Genomic DNA, 21,657 nt, shown 5'->3' with positions numbered 1-21,657 from the left:
TTCTGTGCAAAAGTAACTGACTCGTAAATAGTTTAGTTCTTAAAGATTGTGATGCCAGTATTAGATGGTGGAACACTAATTAAATAAGTAAAAGTTCAACTTGTCTCCTCCACCTGTTCGATCCACAGGCAGCTGATGAAGGAGAATATCAGTGCGTGGCGGAGAGTGAGGCTGGAACAGCTGAGAGGACTATTACTCTCAAGATTCAGAGTAAGTTCAGATAATTTAATTTCACAGACTGTGCATTGAATAAGAAATCAGCAACTATAGAGATACGCTGATCAGAATTTCCAATCTCCAGATTTTGTTAAGCTTTAACCTGACGATGCACATTCACAACCTCTTTTCTAGCATGCCTACCGTGAGCAGCCATTCATTATGTGCATTAGAAACAGACAGGAGGTCATACTGTGCATGTGTGAGAGAGCAAATGATATTTGTGTTACTGTAGTAGTAAAATTTAACTTGACATTTTTAAATATTTTAGTGCTAAAACATAAAAGAGAGATTAGTCGAGATAGCCTGGTTAGCATTACTAAAATGATGTTCTATGCATGTTTTCTGGAGAAGGTAGATCCTCACCTTAACTTAAGATTTAGAGGGGTGACAACATCTGCAAATCTAGCATTTTCCTTGATAGAGAGGTTAAACGCTCAAAATGATCAAACATAACTTTGTTGTACTTCCTTGAACCGGGGGCAGATTGCGTTTACAATGGATCTCTATGGATAACACATTGCAGCTTCCTCTTAATATTGCACTTTTGATTTTGTGTGACATAAGAGTTAATTTCCACATAAAAACCAACTAATTCATGCTGTTATCGTTGTCTCTTCCTCTCTAATGCAGTCCATGGTGGTTACTCCAGCTGGGGGGAGTGGGGTCCATGCAGCAGTACGTGTGGCCAAGGTTTTCAAGAACGAATGAGACTGTGCAACAATCCGGCACCTGCAAACGGTGGCCGCTCCTGCAGCGGTCCGAACACTGACTCAAGGAAATGCCAGACTGGTTTGTGTCCAGGTAGCGTTGACAGACAATTTTCCGTTATCTACGTTTTTACTTTTGATGGCAAGGTAACGGAAAAAGGAACCACCTGTAAAGGCATATAAAGCTCCTACTATCTCTATGTTGGGGTTTGTGCTGACAGGTGAGGTTCCACGCAAGACTAGAGGCAGTCTGATAGGGATGGTGAACGACAGAGAGTTCGGCGTTTCCCTCCTGGAGGCCAACATTACAGACAACGAGGAACAAGGCACCAGCACTCTGGACGCACGTCTGGACAACATCCCCCCCACCGTGGGTGAGTCACTGTACATAATGTACTGCAGCTTCATCTTCAAAGGGGCTGTTCCAGCAAGTCACACTCTTCCCTCACCCTTTTATGTCTCAGTGTTGGGGTTTAGATACCCTTTGTAATAAACCCCGTCGATTAAAGTGCTCTGGATGTAAAACAGCCTCCATTTGGACAGAATAAAGTGTTTCATTCCTTTTTTTTTTATAACGAAATGACATTTTAACAATTTTTTATTAAACACTTGGAGAAATAAGTGATACATAAGAGTACACCCATCTGTAATTTCTCTGCTAGGTGGAAATGAAACAAGTGTTTGAAATGCCACGCTTGTCCTATTTGAACTGTGCTGTTTCACTGTGATCTAGCAACAGGAAAATAACTAACGTTCTGCTGTAGGTCCCTTGCTGCAGGTTCTGGTGTCTGTTTTCACTCCCGTCTATTGGACCACTGTGCTTCAAAGGGGAGCCACCAGAAACGGCTTCTCCTTTACACAGGGCCACTTCAGACAGGAGTCTCAGCTGGAGTTCGAGACCGGTGAGCTTTGGCCCTAATCAAGCGTTCACATGTTCAGCGTTATGTTTATTCATTGATGTATTGGTTATGCGATCAGAACAGTATAACGTGTCAATTTAACATAATATACGTGTTAGGTACAAGATTTCTTGCCAATAACAAATTCAGACTAAGTATCTCTGCTAGACAACGCAGAGCAACAATAGTCATAGCGCATCATTATGAAATACATTGAGAGCCTAAATAAAATATCAAAATGAAACGGATAAACAAAAATTACAAAATAAAAAACTCATAAATTACAATATAAAATGTATAAATATTTAAATATCTAAAAAAAAATATGATATCAACATTACGATTACTAAAAACAACATTGTTAGAGTTTATCTGTTGTGTTTTTTCCTGTCGCCTGTGTTGGTACCGCAGGTTTAGTTTTGTTTCAGCCAGATGTTCCACGTTTCTATTAAACTATTTCAAATCATTCAGCATTTTTATTTCTGTTCTTTAAATTTAAACTAAATTTTTACACTTAGAATGCTTGATGTGTAAAATATTTACTCAGATAATGTGACATTTTCACCTCATCACCTCATTGTTGTCCAAAACGAATTCCTGTCATTTAATGAAAAGTGAAAAACTAATTAGATGAGTTATTTCTTGTACTTGATCTGACAACTGAACACTCGTTTCTAAAGGCAGCCAGCAGATGGCAGCGCTCACCTCCTCACATTATCCAACATTTAATGCAATTCTCACAGGCGAGATCCTCCGTCTGACCCATGTTGCCAGAGGATTGGACTCTGAGGGAGTTCTGCTGATTGACATCGTAATCAACGGCTTCGTTCCTCCGTCATTATCATCATCTCATCTGGGCCTTCAGGTGTGTTTGTCGAAGTGATTATGTGTATCCGAGGACCTCAATTATATCTTGAGTTCCTTTCACATCGCCCTGCAAAATTGGATCTGTGCATATTCCCAGTGCTCTTCGATTCGTCTGACCTGATTTCACCTTCCTCCCACAGGACTTTGATGAGTCATACGTGCAGACGAGCCAAGGACAGCTGTACTCATGGTCATCGCAGACCCACCAGAGAGGAGGAAGTCCCATGGTGCTGCGCTGCAATCACACCATCGTTTACGAGGGCCAGGAGGAGCGCCAAGGCCCTGTACTTCAGCTGCTCAAGGTTTCCGGAATAAACAGTGTCTACAATATATTCACTCTCACTTTGGACTTCCATATCAAGACCAGCCTCCTCGTACCAGGTCTGGAAAAAACAAAAAAAACAAAGAATGAATTAACGTCTATCATCCCATGAATTATTGAATCTAAAATGTTGAATTTTTTTTTTTGCAGATGGTTACGAAGAAACGTGCCCAAAGGGCTTCAATCTTGACACAGCCTCCTACTGTGCTGGTATGACGCTTTTCCCCATTTATGTCTCATTTGTTTTCTGGCAACATCCATTGGCATCCTCCTCTCAGTGCTGCAGTTCTGTTAATGTAACAACACGTCTTCCTGTTAGATGAAGACGAGTGTGCGCTGCTGTCTCCATGCTCTCATTCGTGCAACAACATCATGGGAGGATTTACCTGTGCCTGTCCCACTGGCTTCACTATCTCCGCAGAGACCAACACGTGCAACGGTGACACACACAAAAAAATAAATAAACCTGCTGGACGGGAATATTTTATGTATACAAAATATCCTTCTGTTTAAGCCGTTTACTTGTCATTTCATCATTCTGTTGTTTGATTTTATACATCCCACTTAGATATTGACGAGTGCTCCCAAGGCTCCCACATGTGCCACTACAACCAGCAGTGTGTCAACACAGTGGGCACGTACCGCTGTCAGGCCAAGTGTGGACCAGGATTTAAACCCAGCATCACAGGAACCAGCTGTGAAGGTTTTATCACTGTTTATTTCTGATACACTGTCCTAGAGGCATTTGTCTCCTGTTTAAGCGCTCATTGTTCAACATTTGTTAGTGCTTTAAATCATTTTTTTATTATTATTATTTTGGTAATTTTAAAACTACAAACTTGAATTTATTGTATTTTATTTATGTAACTTAATCTCAGTAAAAATGCAGCTGTTCTTTGAAGACCCTAAAGTTTTGTTAGAGAAAAAACGCATAGCTGCTGCTACCACATCTGTTTAGTTTGAATTAACTATTTCTTTTTTTTTTTTTGAAAGAAAAAAAGCAATAAGTACCTTATTGTATTTCCTCTGGACACCTGCTGCTTACATATTTATTTTTATACTGTGATTGGCTAAAACCGACCCTTGGTAGGCAGGCACTAGGTGTCACTTTGCCTAATCAGCTCGGAAAGTTCTGCTCAAACTCCTCCTTCTCCCAAACAAATTAAATGGCAGCAGTCCCAGATTAATGTCAGAACGTGGAGCACGACACATTATAAACCTGGCTTGCCAGGTTAATATCTATGTTCAAATACCACACGTCCCGATAGTAGTATTTTGAGCCTGAAAAGAACTTTGCACCAGACATGATCACTATACATAAACATAAATATTTTTGTGCCACCTGCCGGACGGCAATGCATCGCAGCAAAGTGACAGCACGGCAGAATGGCTGAAGGCCCTGAAGGGTTGTAGTTACATTCAGCTCTGCTGTGTGTTATATGTCTGCATCCTGAACCAGTGTCTGTCTGGAAAAAAAAAAATCACCTTGGTAACACATGGTGACAATACAAATTATTGATTTTTGAAAAGACTCAATGGTGTGATAGCAGGGAAAGATGGTTCTGCAAAGGATTGACTCAAAGATTCAAGTATTCTTTATTGTTACCGTGGTGAAATGTCGTTTTGGCCACTCCGGCACAGAGTACACATAATGAAGGCAAACAAACAAACAGGCAATGAACAAGGGTTAAAGTTTTTTTTTATTATTATTGTAGCGTTCAAGAGAGATTAAAAAAATAAAAGGGAAGATTATAAGTTGGTATGAACTAGTTCTCCTTCATGAGTCACAGATAACAGATAATGAGGTAATACGGTGCTTATTATGCAATGATGATTTAAGGCTTCATTTACAGAAATGTACATTTAGATGTTCTGAGATGATAGCGTGCAGGTAGGCAACAACATTAAGGTGATTGTAGCGTATGATGGGCTGGTAACAGTGGGGATGATTTAAAGCTTTGGACTGCAGCCTCCCATCAGGGGGCGATTGCCCTCACAGCTCTTGGGAAGAAGCTGTTTCTAAGCTTATTTGTTTTGGCTTTGATGCTTCTGAAGCATTTACCTGATGGGAGAGGGGCAAACAGCGCATTGCCTCGGTGACTCATGGGGTAAGACAAATGCACGCAAAGCCTGTTAAGTTCTTTATTTGTAGAAAACGTTGGGAAAAATCTATTATTTTCCTTCTACGTCACAGTTTTGTACTACTTTGAATAGGTCGCATCAGAACCCCAAAATTACATAAGGTTTGTGCTTTTAACAATACAAAATGTGTAAAGGTATAAAGTGTATAAAAACCTGTAGAAGCCACAGTAAATACAATGCCTGATGAAACTTTGCATGCCAAACATGTGTTCCAGATGTGGATGAGTGCCGGGAGTCTGTTATCTCTCCGTGCCACCATAAGTGCGTCAACACTCTGGGCTCCTACCGTTGTATCTGTCATCCTGGGTACCAGCTGTCAGGACATCGCTGCATTGGTCAGTCCCTCCACTCTTTTTCTCCTTTGAAAGTTACATCGTGTTTGAAAGTATTTGCAGGGGTTTGGAAACAAGATCTGGAAAGTGGTTAAAACTCACATGAACAAACTTAGTTCCCCATCAGGCTTTATTATTTAGATTAGTGAGCCTCTGGACAGCTTAACCTGGGGACATGCTAAATATTTATTTATTTATTTATTGCCTGATTTTGTCTCCAAACCTCAGTGGGGAAAAGTCTACATTGGTCTGCAGTAGTTGGGGACAGTCGGCACAAATCTGTTAGTGTGACCGCAGTCTGAGTCTGAGAGGGGAATCGACCTGACGTCAGACACATAAAAAAATATGTTTGAATTTTTAGAGCCGACTGTGGACAAAGTCTGGTAGTGTGGATTGATCACCGACCAAACTGAAAACGTATGACGTCGACAGCTAAACACAAAGACAGGCTAGGACACGAGAGCTGCTGGAAGCTGGTGTTGGTTTTCTGTTCAAAACTTTATTTGTAACTAAAACAAAATTAGAACCATAAATGCAAAACAACAGCAGGCATAATACGTACAAACTATCAACTAATTACCATCACGCATTGATAAAAAGAAGAATAAACAAACAAGGACGAAAATCAAATTTAATACTAAATTATGGTATGTAATTAAGGGCTTTATTGAAATAAAGCAAACAATTGAGATTGTAACCATAAAAGTCTAAATTCTGTTAAATTAATGTGTCGATAATCTATAAAATATTTTTTTTTGTTGAGGCTTAATTTAATGAACTGACCTTTCTGATTAAAACAGTTTCCAAATAGAAATAAATAAATCATAAATGTATCATAAATTAAAAAATATTTATTCGCACAATCAAATCCAAACATTAGATTCTTGTCAATTTAGATAAAAACAATAACATTATTAGATAAAAATCAACATTTAAAGTATATAAATAAATATTCCGAGCTCTCAGCTCAAGTTTTATGAAAAATACTCTATCCAAATTGATCATTTTACTGTACTTTTTAAAGTATTTTAACTTGCACAGTTTTTATTGTATGGAGTCGAGCAGAAATGTGGCCTGTACGAATTCTGAGAATTTTTATTTTACTGTCACCTAGTGGTCTGTGTGTTTACGCTGCTGCCCTCGTAAATTTTGATCTCCCAGCATGTTCCGGTGTTAAAGTGTAACTCCCCCCCATACCAGACCCAATCTCATGCTTGAAAAATGTTCCCGGCGAACCAGGAAATGTACGGGGAGGGCTGGTCTGGGCTACTAGTAAAAGCTAAATAAATACAAAGTAAACTAACTGAACGGTACACTGGTAAAGTGCTAACATGGAAATCGATAGAAGGACCGCTAAACTCACTATTCAAACTGACGGAGACAAAGCTGCTTTTATACTACACAGCAGCAGCGGTACTGACACGTCAGTGTCTACAAATTACATCACAAAAACTTTTGAACCAATAGCAACACTGATTTAAAACTTAATGCAAGACACCCGCTGAACCTTAGGAGGGCGCTACACTGATGGTTTTAGACACAAAAGCAGGATTTTAACAAATATTCAGCAATTAGTCAAAATAATGACCTGAATATACAGACAGCAATATAAGACAACCATGTGAACAGTTTATTAGCAAAATAAAGGGGGGTTACCCTTTAAGTGTGTGATCCCCGCTCTTTCTGTCTTGAAACACAACTCTGTTGAAACCAGTCTGTTACTCTAAACTCCAAGTTTCATCAGATCTGTGAAAGTCATGTGATGTGTCCCCAGCTTTACACGTCTGCTATAATGACATTATTCGAACGGTTGAGTGGGAATGTTTGCACTTTTCCCAGACATCAACGAGTGCATGAGAAATGTTTGCCCAGCCCACCAGCAGTGCCGCAACACCGACGGAGGATATCAGTGTTTTGACAGTTGCCCGGCAGGAATGACGACAGCAGAGACCGGAGTCTGTGTAGGTTAGTGACTTCCACACACGACTTGTGTCAACGGATGTGTCCGTCAGGATTTTCCTCCCTGATACCCATCTGAGTCATTAAAGAAAACAATGGCACATGCATGCTTGAAAACACGGTACCTTTGAAGTGCAGTAAAATACCACTACATGTAATAAACATACTCATCGATAAGACTCTGGACACTGAAGGATCTGTAGTTCTTGTCAGTTACTCTGTCTTTTTACCCCACAGGCAAGGCAAGGCAAGGCAAATGTATTTCTATAGCACATTTCAGGACAAGGATAACGCAAAGGGCTTTACATGATTAAAACATAGGAAAATAAAAACAGAATTAAAGCAAGTTGGAATAAAATGTAGACACATAATAAAACACGGGCAAATGAAAACTAAAAGTAAATATTAATGCTTTTGAAAAGTTACACTGCAAACTTAAACTAATGATGTTTCAGTAAACAGTTCAACTAGAACAGTCAAAGGAAATCCTAAACAAATGTATCTTTAATCTTGATTTCAGCACTTTTAGTTTTCTGGACAAGAGAAATCGTCACATTTTGACAACTTGTCACCAAACGTCTTCACAGTTTTATCATTTATTTCAAACCTATACTGTATCTCAGCCAAGACACACATTTATACTTCTCAATAAACTCACGTCCTGCTCCTGCGAACAATGTTTACATACAGTTAGCTAAAGTTCTCACATAATATTACCATGTTTGCTCTGTTTTGATGTCTCAGTGGGATCTTAACACATTTCAGGGCAGTTTCTGGTAAAAGCAGTGACCTGACACCGACACCTAATGCAGTCTTTATTTCATTGTGAATGTCAAAGTAGAAACTTAGATTGTTAGGAAAAGCCCAGATTTGTTTGAAAAAAATAATACTATGAGTTTACAGTTCTGCAACTCTTCTCACAAAAATAGGCCATGATTATTAATAACGGGCTTTGCAACACATGGCTCTACACCTCACAGAGGATGTGGCTTACTAAATAACAACTTCAATCAGAAGCTGGGTTTTGTCAGAGGTTTGTGATACCAGTGTTTAAAAAAGCCTCGATTGGAATCCAAAACTAAGGCTCAGATCGGGAAATCCCTGTGTGTGTTTGCTTTAATTCACTGTGGAAAACTGCAATTACTAAAAATAAATAGCATTTCGAGACACTTGACACCAAGCTGCATTTAGCAGAATGTCTGATGGTAATTATGTGGACTCTGTCGGTCCCTCAGAAGGAGGTGGTAAAATGGTTTCTCCAGGGTGGATACCAAAATATGTATTACAGAGAATTCATAGTTCCAACAGCAGAGGAGACGTGGAAAAGTAATTAGAAAAAAACAAAAAACACTTTTTTGTCTGTTTGATTCCGATTTTACTGTTAGTTTTGTTTTAAGCACCAAATTAAAAACATTTCTGTGAAATCTGAAAGAACTGCGGGTTTTTTTTCTTAGACATTGACGAGTGCCAAGATGGAAGTCACATGTGTCGCTACAGTCAGATCTGTCAAAACACAATCGGAGGCTACGGATGCGTCTGTCCCAGAGGCTACAGGTCTCAGGGAGTCGGGCTTCCGTGTCTGGGTAGGACCTGATTTTTGTCTGTTTAATGAAAAGCCCCTTTAAAAGGATCCCGCATGGAATCCAACCTGAATTTTCATTACCTTTCAGACATCGACGAATGCTCGCAAACCCCGAATCCTTGTGCGCACCAGTGCCGTAACGTACCTGGCAGCTTCAGGTGTCTGTGCCCTCCTGGGACCATGCTGCTGGGGGACGGACGCTCCTGCGCAGGCCTGGAGCGAGGCCAGATCTTCACCAACGGCACCAGATTCAGGGCCAGACTCCGCCCACAGCTGGTGTCATCCCTGGGCAGGCCAATCATCTCCCGCTCTAACGGAGCATCTCGCATTACCAGGCAGAGCTGTCCTGTGGGCTACACCAGCAAAGACGGTGCATGTGTGGGTAGGTTTGATGCCTGTTTTCCCGGAGCATTTAACAAGGACAAAACAGCCGCTTTCAAATGTTCTCCGAGTGTTCTTAACAATTTTATGTTATTTTCGGCACAGATGTGGATGAGTGTTTGTTGAAGAAGCCGTGCCAGCATGAATGCAGAAATACAATTGGCAGCTTTCGCTGTCTGTGCCCTCCAGGGTACAAACTCCTGCCCAACGGCAGGAGCTGTAAAGGTAGAGCTTCCTGAATAGCACCGCTCTGAACGTCATAACCTTCTAATCGCTCTCTAAATAGCAGATGAGCTCATATCTCCTCTCTTCAACAGACATTGACGAGTGCACTGAACAAAGAATTCAATGTGGACACAATCAGATGTGCTTTAATACCAGAGGGGGCTACCAGTGTCTGGATACACCCTGCCCTGCTTCCTACCAAAGTGGGGGACGTCCTGGGTAAATATGATCTACACTTGTTTATGCAGTTTACCAGACAGATTGGTCTCCAGATATAAAAGTTCATTTTGGCCCAATAATTTTAATGATCTTGCTGTTGGTTCAGGGGGAAATGTTAACAAGGATTGATGTTACTCTGTTATTCTGAATGAACTAAAAGTGCTAAATGGTTGCTTTAGAATGGAGTTGTGATCTAAATTGTTCCGCTTTTCTCAGCCACGTTTACCTCCAAGAAAACACTTTCTATCGTCATTGTTTTGCGTCAAAAAGGCTTCAGAACCATGACTGCTGCAGAGGTTTGAGAGGTTCTGTTTCAGAACCCACAGAAAAGCTCTATAAAAGTTAGGACAAAATAAAAAATAAATTATTTAAAGGATTATGGTGCCCCTGGTGAGGAGCTTGCTCTGGAATTGCAGTAGACAATGTTTCTGCACGCACAGTGAGGCGGAGAGTTGTGGATACTTGTCCAGTGTCACAAAGAGCAGCAACAAAGCTATCCCCTCAAGAAAAATATCAAGGACTGCCTGAGATTCTACAGGAAGCACTAAGGCTGAACTGCAGAGGACTCGGGTAAAGTTATTTTCTCTGATGAAGCCTCCTTCCTACTAGTTGGGAGATCTGGAAAATCAATTGTTTAGAGGAAAAGTGAACACCACCATGAGTACTGTTTCATGCCAACAATTTGAAACCATTTGCGTGCCTGGTTGCCTTTAAGTCCAAAGGAATGTGATCTCTTACAATTTTCCCCAACACACTGCTATAATGAAAGAATGAGATCAGAACCTCCAGAAAAAAGGAACCTTGCTCTAGGAGCAATTTGTTGACGAACAATGATTTTATTTTTTACTTTTTCCAGCATAGTAGAGCACTGAAAACATTGAAATTTGGATCCATGTCCAGGAATCTCCCTGGATGTTAATCCCATTGAGAAGAAATTGACAGGTTCCATAAATTTGATACATTTCTCTATAAAAGCCTTATGAAATGTTTATTATTGAACTTAAAAATATCATGGACACATCTGATAAAGAGATAATAACACTGAAGCCGTAAAATTGGTTTAAAGTGTTTTCTTCAGTTAGAAACCTTTTGGCCACACATGTACAAGCACATTTAGTATTTTGTGTAATAGATACGTATTTTCCTCTTTTCTCCTCACTTTTAAAGGACCTGTTTCCGGCCCTGCTCTCTGGACTGCGCCGCAGGAGGCTCTCCTCTGCTCCTGCAGTACAAGCTGCTCACGCTTCCATCCGGCATACCGCCCAATCACAACGTGGTACGCCTGTCAGCGTTTTCAGAGTCGGGCATCCTACAGGAGCGTACCTCCTTCACCATACTTGAGCAAGAATCGGTTACGGGTCTGCTGGGACGAGCGTTTGACATCAAGGACGAGGCCGGCAGAGGAATCATCTTCACTCGGCGGGTTCTGGATAGACCTGGACTCGTGAGGCTCAGGGTGCAAGCCACCACCATCTCAGAACAAGGTCGCATAACGTATCAAAGCATCTTCATCATCTACATCTCCATCTCGCCGTACCCCTACTGAGCCCCCATGTTGTCCTCCCCAGGGAAAAAAAAAAAAAAATCAGACCATGAATCGCTGATGTTTAAGTTTTTTGTAAAGTCCCTGCAAGAAAAAAAAAAAGACATTGCTTTATTGTCGCCATCAGAGAAGGCTTGTCATGTGACTACAGAGCTGTGCATTCTGTAGTGAATATGACTGCTATATGCCCTTAATGGGAAAGAAGTGAGACTTTCATATACATCGGCAAAATCCGCTGGGAAATGCTAAAAGGGAGAATTACAATCTTACAACCTAGAGGGTTCTTTCCTCTAGAATTTTCTGCAATCCATTGTTTTAGTGTTTGATTCTCATGTGGAATATCCAAGTTTGGTACAGAGATATTTTTATAGTTCGCACTCCGAAATACTAGTAAACTAATCTTTCTACAGCTATGAAATTGTTTAATGTCTCCCCGCCTCCACCCCATATTATTTATTTAAGCAATTTGAAACAATCTCCTTTAAACAAACATGTGGTTCGAGTTGTCATAGATCTACTGGTGTACTGGCACATTGTTATCAGTCCTATGTGGTTTTCTACGCTGTTTTATTTGATTTGACCTGTCAGAAGGTGCTATGTTGAATGTCACTGAGGTATTTTGAGTTTGTGTGCATGGTGCTGGTGTCAGTAATAAAAAGTCAGTTTTTCAAAAGCTTGATCAGCGATTCACATGCTGCTTGGTGCTTGCATTATGAGATAAGCCACAGGAGATTAATACTTTTCCTCACCCACTCCGTTTGATCTGTTAGAAAGCCGGAGCCATAAATTAACAAGACAATTCACCTGAAAGTAATGAACTATGAAGATTATTTCTAGACGTTTATTCTCCAAGTTTAAAACCAAAAAAGCCCCTATTGCTGTAATTGTGTCAAATATTTGTATGAATAAAATGCTTATGTTTTTACAGTCCTGTCACAAAAGGATCCCTGTTTATCTTGATTGTACACCATTTCTGCCCCTTACTAGGTCCACCTCGGTTGTGTCGGGTTGGACCCCCTCTTTGCCTTCAGGACAGCCTTAATCGTTTGCAGCATAAATTCAGCAAGGTTTCAGAAACCCTTCTCCAGATATTTTGGAGTTCATATTGAAATGGTTGCATTTCATAAGCGCAGCAGATTCTTTGGTGAATTACCAAAAAAAAAAAAAAAATTTAAAAAATCAATCAAAATAGCTCCTGCAAAATCATTTGCATAGACCAGAACTTTTTCTACATTCTGAACAAAATTAGATTTCCATATAATGGTAAAACTCATACCAAAGTAAATACATGCATAAAGTGTATTAACAGTTCTAGAAGTGTTATTTCTACATTGTTTTGCTATACTGTATATTGTAATGCAAAACATCACTCTAGCGATTCTAGGATCACAACGACCCTGCTTTCTATCATCTCAAACCGGCCTGCTCATTGTGCTCTGACATCAACAAACTATGTTCATCCTCATAAAATGCTACTCACTGGAGATTTTCTCTTTCAGAACATTCTCAGTAAACTAGATAAATAGCTATGTGTGAAAATCTCAGCTGTGTCTGAGATACTCACGCCAGCCCATCTGTTAATAATAACCATGCAACGTTCAAAGTTATTTAAATCTCCTTTCTTCCCCATTCTGAGACTGTTTCTATTTCAGCAAGTTGTCTTCCCCAAGCCTGGATGCCTAAATGTGCATAACTGCATCATGTGATTGACTGACTCGCTGTCTATATTAACAAGCAATTAAATAAGTATACCTAATAAAGTGGCCATTAAATGTATAAGCCAAAAGCAGTTAAAATCTGTTCCCCACACCTGAGGATAAAATCTGCTTTTTACAGCATCTCTGCCGTATCCTGCTGCCAAACAATCCTTTGGCAGAAGATCTTTTCTAAAAGAAGCATTTATCTCTGCTGTTAATCTTTTTGTGTTAAAAAAAGTAAAAAAAACAAAAAGACTTAGCCCTTAAGTGTCTTTAGTGTGAGACAGTGCCGCTATGTACCCCCAGAACAGCTTTAGTACCCTATTGACACATTAATGCTATGAATCACAGAAATTTACTAAAGGGATGGGAATTTCAGTCTGACTTTTATCTAGAAGCATATTGGAAATATCTGAAACTTTAACAACTTAAGCTTTGTTCCAGAAATAATGAATTTTCATACCTTCAGTACAGTCATGGGAACACGCAAGTTCACTCTCCTGGTTTTTAATAGGTTTAAAATGCTATGTAGATTTATGATAACCTTAGATGTCGAAAAAAAAAAAAAAAAGATATTCCACAGTGTCCTGGCAAGATATTCCACAGTGTCCCGGCAAAACAAAAAACATGTTTGTAAAACATGTGCACCTGCTTACTTTTACCAGCTTCAGAGGACAGTTCTAAACCCCAGAGAAAATGAATGGACATTTTAAGGAGGACAAGGATATGGTAGGCATAGCAGTTGAGGAAGCAAAGCATAGAGTGAGATGGAAGCAGGTAATCTGTTGCTGTGGTGAGGGAGCAACTGAAAAATGAAAAAGTTTGGTAAAAAAAAGGGTGATTTGTTTTTATGTAGTTTCAATATAAAACATGTGGGGTTTTTTTTTAAATGAAAGATAAATATGGGCACAGATCTGCATCAATACAGATAAAGAGCATAGTCACAAATTTGCAGATCAAGGTCTTGTGATATTGGGGATTATTAAGCCCCTGCAAAACAGCAAAGTGCTACACTGATGTTGTAATGCTAAGCGCGACAGCAGCAAAGTACCAGCAATGAAGAACCCATTATATAGTTCAAGTGCTTTCCTAACACTTCTGGGAATTACTGGGTTACATGGTAGATATGTGCCATATTCCACATGAGCTAATGGGTGGAAACTCATGGAAAGCAGCCAGCCCAGCTATTCAGCAGATTTAACGAGGTGCTGTCAACCTTGCAGTCCAATTCTGAGGCTGGAAAAATAACCAAATCTGTGTGAGCTTTAATAGCTGAAGATTCAATGACTTGTTTGGTTCTGGCTGAATCCTAGGTTTGACTGATGGTAGGCGACCTTACATGATTTGGTTTGGTTGACATAGTTGACAGGTAGAGGTATATGCATACAGAGAAAGTAAAAGTTGGCTAAACAACGGGTTGTAGAAAGAGTTGAGCAGCCACTAGATGTAAACTGAAAACGTCTTTGGTGACTGGCTCATGTAAACCCTTTCACAGCACTGAGGTGGAACGTTCAGAGAAAGAAACAATAAAAAGATGCAACTTTTTCATGTCAACACAACACAATACAATAAACTGTATTAATATAAGAAAGTAATCAAGATGAAACGCAGTCGCACAACCAATAGACTATTGAAAGTAAAACATTTTTTAACTATACCAATGAGCGATTTAGTCAGAAATTTAAAAAAAATGTGAAGATGTTTTGACTATTTATTAATAGATGGTCCAAGATTACATGTATGTTTAAACCCACTAAAAAAGAGGTATAACTGGGCAAAAAGAAACAGAAATGAATCTAATTTCCACAAATGAAAAATATTTTCTGAATAAAAAAAACAGTGTCAAAATATTACTGAAGCTGTTGGAATGTTGAACTTTCATCAAAAGTTTACAGATGTCTTAGAAGTTTAGATAAACGGCTTCACCACCAAGGATGCCGTCTTAATTGGGCCCCACACCTGACCGGGTTTCTTGACCTGGTTTTTAGGTGAACCGATGTGATAATATATATTTTTTTGTAACTTATGTTCCCCGTGTCAATATTTTTTCCTTCAATTTTGATGGGGCGGCGCCGTAGCGCCCCCTATTGACAAGTCACTGGCAACTGCCAGGTCAGATCTGGTGTAATGGTGAACACTACAGTTTTAAAGGCCTTTTATTTTGTTTGGCACCATTCCCAGCTCTTTTTTTTTTTATTTTTAATGCATGACAGTAAAAGCAGCAGCAACAGGGACAGGCAGTGATATCTATAGTTTGTGCATTTGTTTCTTTGTGTAATGGACCTTTTATGTGAATTACACAGATGTTTAATACAGGGACCTGTCTATCAAAAGTTTCAGTAGATTATGCAAATCAGACCTTTTCAAATAAGGAGGTCTTTGTCACAGGGCTTAAACTAAGAATCATTCTAAATAATTAACAACGCACATCCCAACACTGACCAATCCCTCTAACAGGAAAAAACGACGTGATACAATATAAAAAATACAAAGACTCTTTTGGATTAACATTCAAGACCCAGAAGTTAGATCAGTCTCTGCCTTTTCTTTTCTTTGCAGAGAGGAAATCTCCAGTGAGGTCATCGTCTTGGGTAATACCTCAGCTGCTCAGTAGATGGAGCAGGGCTTGATTTTTTTAATCCTCCAGACACTGAAGCATTTCCCTCACACCCAGCATGACCGAGTATTGTTGGGATCTTCGATGCCACTAATTTCATATCTTAAACTTCTTGTTGTAGCAACTGACTTCAGAGGAACAACAAAAATAAAACTAACCACACCAAAAGAGAACCATATCTGTGTCCTTGTATTTTTAGAAGTACTTGTTGAAGATGGGGAACCTCTGCAACTTGGCGTATTTTATGTAGTGGCCTGGCTTTACCTCCTCCCCAACTCATTTCTCAGATAAATATAGGAGGAGGTCAGAGAAAGGTCTTTGCTGGGACAGTGCTGATCCCTCGGTGTGTGTGTGTGTGTGTGTGTGTGTGTGTGTGTGTGTGTGTGTGTGTATGTGTGTGTGTGTTAATGTGTGCAGGTTGTAGCTTTGCTTTTTTAGATTTCTTAGACAAGCATAAGCTTTATATGCAAGTTAGATATTACTGTTGAGTTTGGAAGAAGAATCTGTGGGTTTACTATTTCTTTTAGGCATCTGCTATTTTTTCAATTTAGGTCTGCCAAATCCATCTTTTGTCGTAAATGGTTTTCATTGTATTTTTTTCAACATGAATTTCGGATCATCATCAGCACAGTCATAATTTATATTGAGCCTTTAAAGACATTTTTCAACCTGATGTGAAGACATAAGGATGATAAATCTAATATGAATGAGTTTTTACATTTTTTGTGAATTTTCCCTCAGCCAGACACAGTCAAAACTATACACACAGAGGCTGAAATAATTTACAGACCTCCATTAATATTTGGATAAATGTCCCTTAACTAGCTGCCGATGTTTGTAATCCATCGGCAGCCTTCTGGACATATTCTGCCTGGTTGTTTTTGGTAGAGCTTAATTCAATTTGGTTGGTTTTCTGAAATGCACATGGCTTTCAGGGAGCTATGAACTCTGCGCTTTACTGGGAGCTTCATCCTATCCTGCTTTGTCTATTCCAAATGCAGTTTTGATGTGTCTTTGGGGACAGTTAACAGAGATTAGTTAGATCTTTGTTAAAGGTGAATTTACCTAGTCCCTGCTTTAAAAGTTCAGCTGAAATTTGCCCACATGGACAAGCCAAACGTCTTGTGAAGGAGGTTTCATGCGTGACAAAAATTAAGCTACTTGGTTATAATGACAAGAAATGTGTTATTCAAGAGAAGACTTCAAAACCTAAAAAAAACTGTCCAGCACAAGTATGGTGGTGGCTATATTACACAAAAGTACACAAAGTGCATAGAATAATTAAGAAGAGCGTTCATTATTCAGCTGAACTTCAAGGCAACAGCAAGACAGTAAAGACAGTAAAGACTTGGAAAAAACGGTTATTCCTGCAGGATCATGGACCTTTCTGGAATGGCCCCCGTCCTCAACCAAACTCTACGTTTGAAGACTTAGACTAAAGCCAGGAAACCAACCAATTTAAATTAATTTAGGGAAAAAAGGTCTATTTTCCAGTCAGAAGTATGCCAACACCTGGTTCATGTAAATCCTGGACTGGTTGCGATTTCACCACAGACCAAACAGAGAGACATTGAGAATGCACATGCTCACACCTTGGTGCAACTTATTAGGGCAAGTTAACCAAGCATGCATGTTTTAGTATGTAAAGGGAAGTAAGAGTATTCAGTGAGACAAAAAAAAAAACATGCATGCACAGGTGCAAACATGCAAACTCAACACAGAAAGGTTGCTGCACAGTGCAGACCTGGACTCCAGCAGATGCACGTAAAGAGAAAAAAAGCAGAGGTTGCAAATACTTTGAGGAGCAGAGTTCAAGCAAAACGGAAAAAGAAACACGTTCCTCAGAAAAAACACAGCAGGACCACGCTCAGAGCTGGAGGCGAATCATTCATTAAGTTTTCATGAAGCTTCACAAACGATGTGTGTAAACTACTGTAAGGCAGACGGAAGGCTGTTTCCCCTTTTCCATAAAACACCAACTATTAGTGAAAATGAACGCTGAAAGGCGAGGAATGGCCACACGTTCCATCTCCCCTACTGCTTTACACACTCAGGATGTCAGTACTTGATCAGTAATGAGCACGACGTTGCTGCCTATTAGAGGATATGTGCAACGGAGCTCAGAGAATCATTAACAAACCCGATCTGCTAAACAAATTCTTCACTTCATAGTTGAGCCAAATTTTTTTTTTTTCTAATATTTTGCCTCAGATTGAATTCATAGAGACCTGTATTCAAATCCCAAAACCAAAAAAATATCCTGCTGCAAGCATCAGTAATTTCATATAAATATTCATACTAAACAACTGGAAAAGTTTGGGTTACAGTAATAATATTTTCTTGGAGTTTCAGTTTTTACAACCTGCCCTCTCATTTGCCTCATCAATGCTGCCTCCCAGCAGCTGTCTTCAGGAAAGGGAGGGGAGCTCTCAACAATCTGACAGGTTTTATATAATCCAAGCTGGTGCAAACAGTGATACAACCACCAGCTGTAAATACAGATCTGCCTCATGAGAGAGTGAAAGGCAATATGTTTATCAGGTGGCCATTGAGTAAATAACGTTTGCTACAGGGATTGATGAGAGTAAAGCAACACTCTTTAAAACTGTTATGTGATTGGGGTGTTTGGAATGTAGTTTTATCTGCAAATAAGTACAAAATGAGTTAAAGTAAATTTAGATTTTAGAACCTTACAAAAGAAAAGTTAAGCTTTTCTACAAATTTTCAATGTCAACTTTCCTGACACCCAACAAAGGTGTTATTAAAATAAGTAGACAAATGTGATTTTCCAAAACTGGAGTCCAAACCAGTAAGGAGCATGAGTAATGCCCAAATTCAGACAGTCTAAGCTTGTGTGTCTGCGAGCATGAGTGGGGAAGCTGAGTAAAACTGTGATGTGGCGACCCAGAGCTAACGGTAAGTGTGTGGCGCAGGATGTTGAGCAGAGGCAGCAGCGTCAGGCATCTGCATTGCCTTGGAACAGCTTAAATACAGCTGCAACCTTTTTTACATTTTGTCACATCACAACCGCTGACGGAAATGTACTTTAATTGGATTTTGTGTTATAGACTAAGACAAAGGACCCCTTATTTTTAAACTGGAAGGATATATAAGGATATATATATATATATATATATATATATATATATATATATATATATATATATATATATATATATATATAAAGGTTTTTAAAGCTTTTTACAATAGAAATGTGAAAAATGCAGCAAACATTTGCATTCAGCCTACTTCACTAGACAGAGAAGCTGTGAAGATTAAAGCAGGGATAGGTTAAAAAACAATATTGCATGCTTTGAGTATCTTATGGATCACTGCTCAGTCCATCGTTGGAAAAAGGAAAGACTATGGCACATTTACAAACCTATTGAGGCAGCCCACATAAATTGATATTCCAGGCAGTGGAAGATATAAACAGAGAAGTAGTCATGGTAACTCCATGAGGACTCCTCATATCCACAGCTCAGGTGGGACAGTCTGATGACAGGACTACTATTAGTGAAAGAATGCTGCTATGTTACCTCCTCACGTCTAATCTTTATGGAAGAGGGGGAAAAAAGGGGGGAAAAATCCATAAAGCCATGTGGGGAAAGCACAGGTAACATGATGGAACAATATGCTCTGATCGTTAAACATAAATTTTATGGAAAACCAACACTGCACGTGCGCCTGGACACGTCGTCGCCACTGTGAAGCAAGATGGTCGCAGCATCATGCTGTGGGGATGCTTTCCTGCAGCAGAGACAGGAAAGCTGCTCAGAAATCATGGGAAGACGGATGGAGATAAATACAGGATAAAAAAAAAACGTTAAGAAAATGTGGGAGAGTCTGCAGAGGTTCACCTGTCAACAGGACGACGACCCTAAACATCCAATGGTTTTAAGCAAAGCCTATTCGTGTGTAATAATAGTCTAGTTGAAGTTCAGATCGACATCCATTTGAGGATCTGTGGCGAGGTTCTGGTAGGAAGGTAGAAAAGGAAGATCACAAATGAAGCGGTATCCTGTTAGACTTTCAATCTATGTCACGATTTTCTAAACAGTTTAAGTTTCCAGGAGATTCTTTGGCCTGAAACACCGTTAAAAATAAGCCCTGAGCACATGTCCGATCCTTTCAGCAATCCCTTGGCCTGTCTATGTGTGAAAGACTACTCCTTCATACGGGCGGGATACAAAGATGTTGGCAAGACGTTTGAACGCCATTTATAGATTCTGCTGGCACGCACTTTGTCAAAAGCTTCAAGACAATTTTACAACACCGACGTGCTTTCCAGATGAAACGTATATCATGTTTCCAGATTCAGATGCTTCTTAAGCCCCCCGATCATGTTAAGAATCAACGTACACAGCCAGTATATTCCTACCCAAGGCTTGTTGAGTTTCTTCCAAATAGCTGTACACAAATGAAAAAGATTAGACGTCAATATTTACTTGTTGCCATAGAACCAGAGAGGTACAAATTGCATGAACGTGCAAAAACGGAGCCAAAAAGGGGATAATGTGGAGAAAAGGCTACTACGAGTAACTTAGACGGTAAATTATAATATGCATTTATGTCATTGGACTTATTCTTAGTCGGAGAAATGGTTAAAGAGTTGAACGTGGGCACAGATTCATATCTGGACCAGAAGTGTTGAGAGAGCGTATGAGCTCACAAAGAGCCAGCAACGACATGAAAGCCCCCAAAGCCGTCTTCCCTCACAGCGTGGCAATAAAAGCCCCAACATGCTGTGTGGCAGATTTCCTTTACATCATTCTTCTCAGCCAGCTCGGCAATATTTCTCGCACACACGTGGGCCGCCTCGCCAAAAGCACATCAGTGCGTTTTCGAATGTGCGTTTACCTTTTTACTGGACCCGTGTGAGACTTCTTTTGGCCGTGTGGGGGATTCGCAGTCAGTGATGTCATGACTGGAAGAAAGTTCTGTCAGAACCACACACACACACACACACAAACACACACACATACACCGCTCCGTCATTTCCAAACAGCTGACAACAGGAAATGCACTGGATTGTCTGTGTCAAAATAACACCATCGGATGCTCTAAACATGTTGGTTGGATTGAAGCTGTTGTGTGAGTGCTTGTGCCTGCTTTATTTTATTTTATTTTTTTTTATGTGAGCAAGAAACTGACTTCATTCCCGCAAGACTCACCGCAGCAGTTCCATCCATCCTGCTTCCCGGGTCTGCCAGCCAAGTCCTGTTTCCTACCATTACTCCCGGCGACATGTACATGGAAAAGGGGGAAAAAAGGGGGGTTGGGGGTGGGCTTGTATCACATCAAACGTTCGGTTGTTGCAAATGGAAAGAGGTAGAATGGCAACCACATGCACGGCTCTCAGAGCTGAAGTCTCAAAGCTACTGTTCTGAGTTCGGTTTTACATTTCATTTCTTTCACATCAGCCCAGAAAACGGCAGAACCACAGATTTTTTTGGTTAAGCGTCACACTCATATTTTGTTTCAGAGAAAATGACTTTCCAGACTCAGGGGAGTGATAAGTATTTACGGAAGGTACGAGAAAGCCACTGTTGTGTGATTGCGCCAACTTTGCTTTTGCATTTTGATTTGTACAGCTTGTATAATACAGCTTTCTACCGTTCCTATGCACCAATTGTATTTTACTTCCACTCTCTGACTGCTGAAAGTGAATCAGAGGACGATTTGTAAGCTGTGTTGTAGAGGTATCTACACAGTTTGACCTTTTCCACAGATTGAGACATTATAACCAACAGCGCTGATGTATTTTAGTTGGAGGTGATCTGTAGGACACAGCTAATTTTTGGAAGAAGGTGCTCTGGTCAGGTGAGACCAAATTTTAATTGTGCTCTGGTGGAAGCATCACAGCAAGGAAAGCTGGTCAGATTGCTGGGAAGAAGTATAGTGTTAAATCCTGGGCAATACGGCAAGAAAACCTGTTAGAAGCTG

The 21,657-nt window shown here is 40.0% G+C and overlaps 1 protein-coding gene across 1 annotated transcript in view; it reads left to right on the top strand.

Moving 5' to 3' along the window:
* Nucleotides 1-12,324, top strand: part of hmcn2 (hemicentin 2) — an 82,479-nt gene extending 70,155 nt beyond the window's left edge. The window contains exons 66-81 of the mRNA XM_012866286.3: nt 129-210; nt 850-1,020; nt 1,148-1,300; nt 1,691-1,828; nt 2,569-2,690; nt 2,833-3,073; nt 3,165-3,224; nt 3,334-3,453; nt 3,583-3,717; nt 5,372-5,491; nt 7,328-7,453; nt 8,902-9,030; nt 9,118-9,411; nt 9,516-9,635; nt 9,728-9,854; nt 11,022-12,324. Of these exons, the coding sequence (XP_012721740.2) occupies nt 129-210; nt 850-1,020; nt 1,148-1,300; nt 1,691-1,828; nt 2,569-2,690; nt 2,833-3,073; nt 3,165-3,224; nt 3,334-3,453; nt 3,583-3,717; nt 5,372-5,491; nt 7,328-7,453; nt 8,902-9,030; nt 9,118-9,411; nt 9,516-9,635; nt 9,728-9,854; nt 11,022-11,400 (2,517 nt within the window). The 3' untranslated portion in view covers nt 11,401-12,324. The remainder of the gene's footprint in view (nt 1-128; nt 211-849; nt 1,021-1,147; nt 1,301-1,690; nt 1,829-2,568; nt 2,691-2,832; nt 3,074-3,164; nt 3,225-3,333; nt 3,454-3,582; nt 3,718-5,371; nt 5,492-7,327; nt 7,454-8,901; nt 9,031-9,117; nt 9,412-9,515; nt 9,636-9,727; nt 9,855-11,021) is intronic.
* The last annotated feature ends 9,333 nt before the right edge of the window (nt 12,325-21,657 follow it).

This window comes from Fundulus heteroclitus, chromosome 12, assembly GCF_011125445.2.
Source record: "Fundulus heteroclitus isolate FHET01 chromosome 12, MU-UCD_Fhet_4.1, whole genome shotgun sequence".
In the NCBI taxonomy this organism is placed as follows: domain Eukaryota; kingdom Metazoa; phylum Chordata; class Actinopteri; order Cyprinodontiformes; family Fundulidae; genus Fundulus; species Fundulus heteroclitus.
Note: the sequence above shows the minus strand (reverse complement) of the source record. Positions and strands in the feature narration are given on the sequence as shown.